General features: G+C 53.0%; 1 protein-coding gene across 1 annotated transcript in view; it reads right to left on the bottom strand.

The window, feature by feature from the left end:
* Nucleotides 1-1,195, bottom strand: part of LOC119323569 (calcium-dependent protein kinase 5) — a 5,420-nt gene extending 4,225 nt beyond the window's left edge. Inside the window, exon 1 of the mRNA XM_037597265.1 lies at nt 145-1,195. Coding sequence (XP_037453162.1) covers nt 145-877 — 733 coding nt within the window. The 5' untranslated portion in view covers nt 878-1,195. The remainder of the gene's footprint in view (nt 1-144) is intronic.
* Nucleotides 1,196-3,437: the final 2,242 nt, after the last annotated feature.

Genomic DNA, 3,437 nt, shown 5'->3' with positions numbered 1-3,437 from the left:
CACCTTAGAAGCTGTTAATGATAAAGTTGAAAGATAACCCTGATTTTTTTAATACAGTAACACTGAATTGAAATTTTTGCCTCCATGGTAGTATATCTTCTGGGTGGTTCGACAGCAGCGGAAGGAAAGTTAAATTTAACTCACCAGGCTTAAAGAACACGGAGAGGCCGAAATCGATGGCCTTAAGCGACATGTCGTCATCCTTGTTGGCCAGCAAGAAGTTTTCAGGTTTGAGATCCCTGTGGATGACCCCAAGCGAGTGGCACGCCTCGACAACTCCTACAACGATGCGCGTGAGCTCGGCCGCCTTGCGCTCGCTGTAATGCCCCCGCTGTATGATGCGGTCGAAGAGCTCGCCGCCACCACAGAGCTCCATGACGATGTGGACGTAGACCTGGTCCTCGTAGGCGCCCTTGATGGCGACGACGTTCCGGTGACCGGCGAGGTGGTGCATGATCTGGATCTCGCGGCGCACATCCTCGACGTCCTCCTTGGTGATGAGCTTGCGCTTGCCGATGGACTTGCAGGCGTAGTCCGCCCCGGTGGCGCGGTCGGTGCAGAGGTAGGTGGTGCCGAACTGCCCCTGCCCGAGCTTGCGCCCGAGCAGGTAGTGGTCGTGGAGGCTCGGGGTGGGGTGGCCGAGCACGTTGGCCGTCAGCTCCGCGGGGGCGAGCGAGCCCCGGCGCATGCCGGCGGCGGGGGGCGGGGCGGCCGCGTCGGCCACGGCCGCCGGGCGCGAGGGCCGCTTGCCCGGCGGGGAGTCGGCATCGGCGGCGGCAGCGGCGACGGGCGCGTACCCCGAGTCGTGGCGCTGCGACGCGCCGCGGAAGCTGGAGAAGTACTTGGATCTAAAGGTGACGCCGCACGTGTTGCCCATCACAGGGCCGCCGGAGACGATCTCTCTCGCATCTACCTGAGGCTCCGATGGGGTCTAGGCTGGCTAGGCAGTGGCGGCGGCGTCGCGGCGCGGCTTGGCTTGGACAGGAAGCGTTGCGGCGCGGCCGATGGAGCTGAAATGGGCGGAGGCCGCGAGGGTGAGAGTTGTTGCGGCCTCGGGACTACAGAGTGAGCTGGAGGAGCGAGGAGGCGGCGGCGACTTCACGGCGGCTTCGCGGTCACGTTTGCGGAAAGCGAAGCGAAGGTTGCGTCGGCCTTCCCTTCCCTGGCTCTGCTGCGCCTGCGCTGCGTTTCCGTTGAATCCGGGCGGAAAGATCGCACGGACTGGATATACAATTTGGCATTTGTCTGGATGCCCGCTCCCGGCACGGCCACGGATGCAAAGATCCAGTGGTGCAGGAAATGTTGGCTATTTTTTTAGGAAAAAAATGTTGGCTAGTTTTCTCCCACAAAATTATAATTTCCTCTACTTCTTTTTTTTTCAAACAGAAGCCTATTTTTGCGAGGGTAAATGAGTTTTATTCCAAATCAATAATAAGGTTACAATCGAGAGGCAAAAGTTCCTCTATACATGACGGACCTCTATCTAGGCACACGGCATTAGTACTCTCCGTATGACTATGGCCCTGTTTGTTTGAGCTCCAGGATTTAGATTCAGGCCCCGTTTGGTTCCGCTTTTGCAGCCGGATTGCGCTGCCTCGCAGCCAAATCGTAGCCAAAGAGCGAACCGACGCTGCCCGATTTCACAAAGTGCATCCAAAAATACACGCACGACCGGCAACGGCCCAGGAGGTGCTTTCCCAGCTTTCGGTGTGGGCCTCTTCGAACGTACCCATGATAGATGGGTGGAATTACCCACCTTTGCCATTGGATGAGTTGACCAGAGGCCACGACCGATTCAGAAACAATGACAGAAAAGCTCACCTCTCGTCTTCCTCTCCTTTGGCGATTAGGGTTGCTCCCACGCCGCCGCTAGATGCTGACCCGCGGCGTGGCCCGTCGTCCCGGTCGGCGCGCCGCCGGACGCCTCCACCCCCCCTCCCGCCTCCCATCCGTTAGAAGTGCCTCCTCACTCCGTCGCCAGGAGGTCTTCTGCTGCCCCTGCCGCTGCAAATAAGGGGAGAGGAGCTCTGGCTAGCCACGACCGCCAGATGCCCCCATCCTGCTCCGCCCCAATCCGCCCGACGAGCTTCTCAGTCTACCGCCACCCCTCGTCACCGGGGACTACTCGGCTGCTAGTGCCAACCGGGGCCGAGGAACACCCTGTAGCCACCACCGTCGACCGTCTTCTCATCCGAGTTGCTTCTCCATCCATCCAAGCTGCACCACCGCAAGTTCCTTCACCGAAGGTACTTCCGTCTTTTCTTTGTTGATTACTTCTAGATTTATGTTGTGATTGAAGGAAATATGCCCTAGAGGCAATAATAAAGTTGTTATTTTATGTTTCCTTATTCATGATAAAGGTTTATTATCCATGCTAGAATTGTATTGATCGGAAACTTAAATACATGTGTGAATACATAAACAAATATCGTGTCCCTAGTAAGCCTCTACTAGACTAGCTCGTTGATCAAAGATGGTTAAGGTTTCCTAACCATAGACATGTGTTGTCATTTGATAACGGGATCACATCATTAGGAGAATGATGTGATGGACAAGACTCATCCGTTAGCTTAGCATATTGGTCATTCAGTTTATTGTTATTGCTTTCTTGATGACAAATACATATTCCTTCGACTATGAGATTATGCAACCCCCGAATACCGGAGGAACACCTTGTGTGCTATCAAACGTCACAACATAACTAGGTGATCATAAAGACGCTCTACAGGTATCTCCGAAGGTGTTTGTTGAGTTGGCATAGATCAAGATTAAGATTTGTCACTCCCAGTATCGGAAAGGTATCTCTGGGCCCTCTAGGTAACACACATCATAAGAAGCCTTGCAAGCAAAGTGAATAATGAGTTAGTTGCAAGATGATGTATTACGGAACGAGTAAAGAGACTTGCCGGTAACGAGATTGAACTAGGTATGAAGATAGCAATGATCGAATCTCGGGCAAATAACATACCGATGGACAAAGGGAATCACGTATGTTGTCATAACGGTTCGAGCGATAAAGATCTTCGTAGAATATGTAGGAACTAATATGGGCATCCAGGTTCCGATATTTGTTATTGATCGGAGAGGTGTCTCGGTCATGTCTACATAGTTCTCAAACCCGTAGGGTCCGCACGCTTAACGTTCATTGACGATATAGCACTACTGCATGATGCTGCTAATGCGACACTACGATTAGAGACCCTTTCACGAAACTGTGTGCGATGCATTAATCGCAGACAGTGGTGTAAAAGAATCGTAAAAAAGGTGCAAAACATTTGCGATGGCGGAGCCATCAAACACGGTTCAGAATTTAGTTAAGTGTGCGATGCAGGGCACACGGTTAGTCCATTCGAACTGTTTGTGACGAGGCAAAACAACAGAAACGAGCAGCCATATCAATGTGTGTGCGATATATGGCATACAGTTCGCTCTGATGA

The sequence above is a fragment of the Triticum dicoccoides genome, chromosome 6B, assembly GCF_002162155.2.
Source record: "Triticum dicoccoides isolate Atlit2015 ecotype Zavitan chromosome 6B, WEW_v2.0, whole genome shotgun sequence".
NCBI classification, from domain to species: Eukaryota; Viridiplantae; Streptophyta; class Magnoliopsida; order Poales; family Poaceae; genus Triticum; species Triticum dicoccoides.
This window is presented reverse-complemented; position numbering and strand designations above follow the sequence as displayed.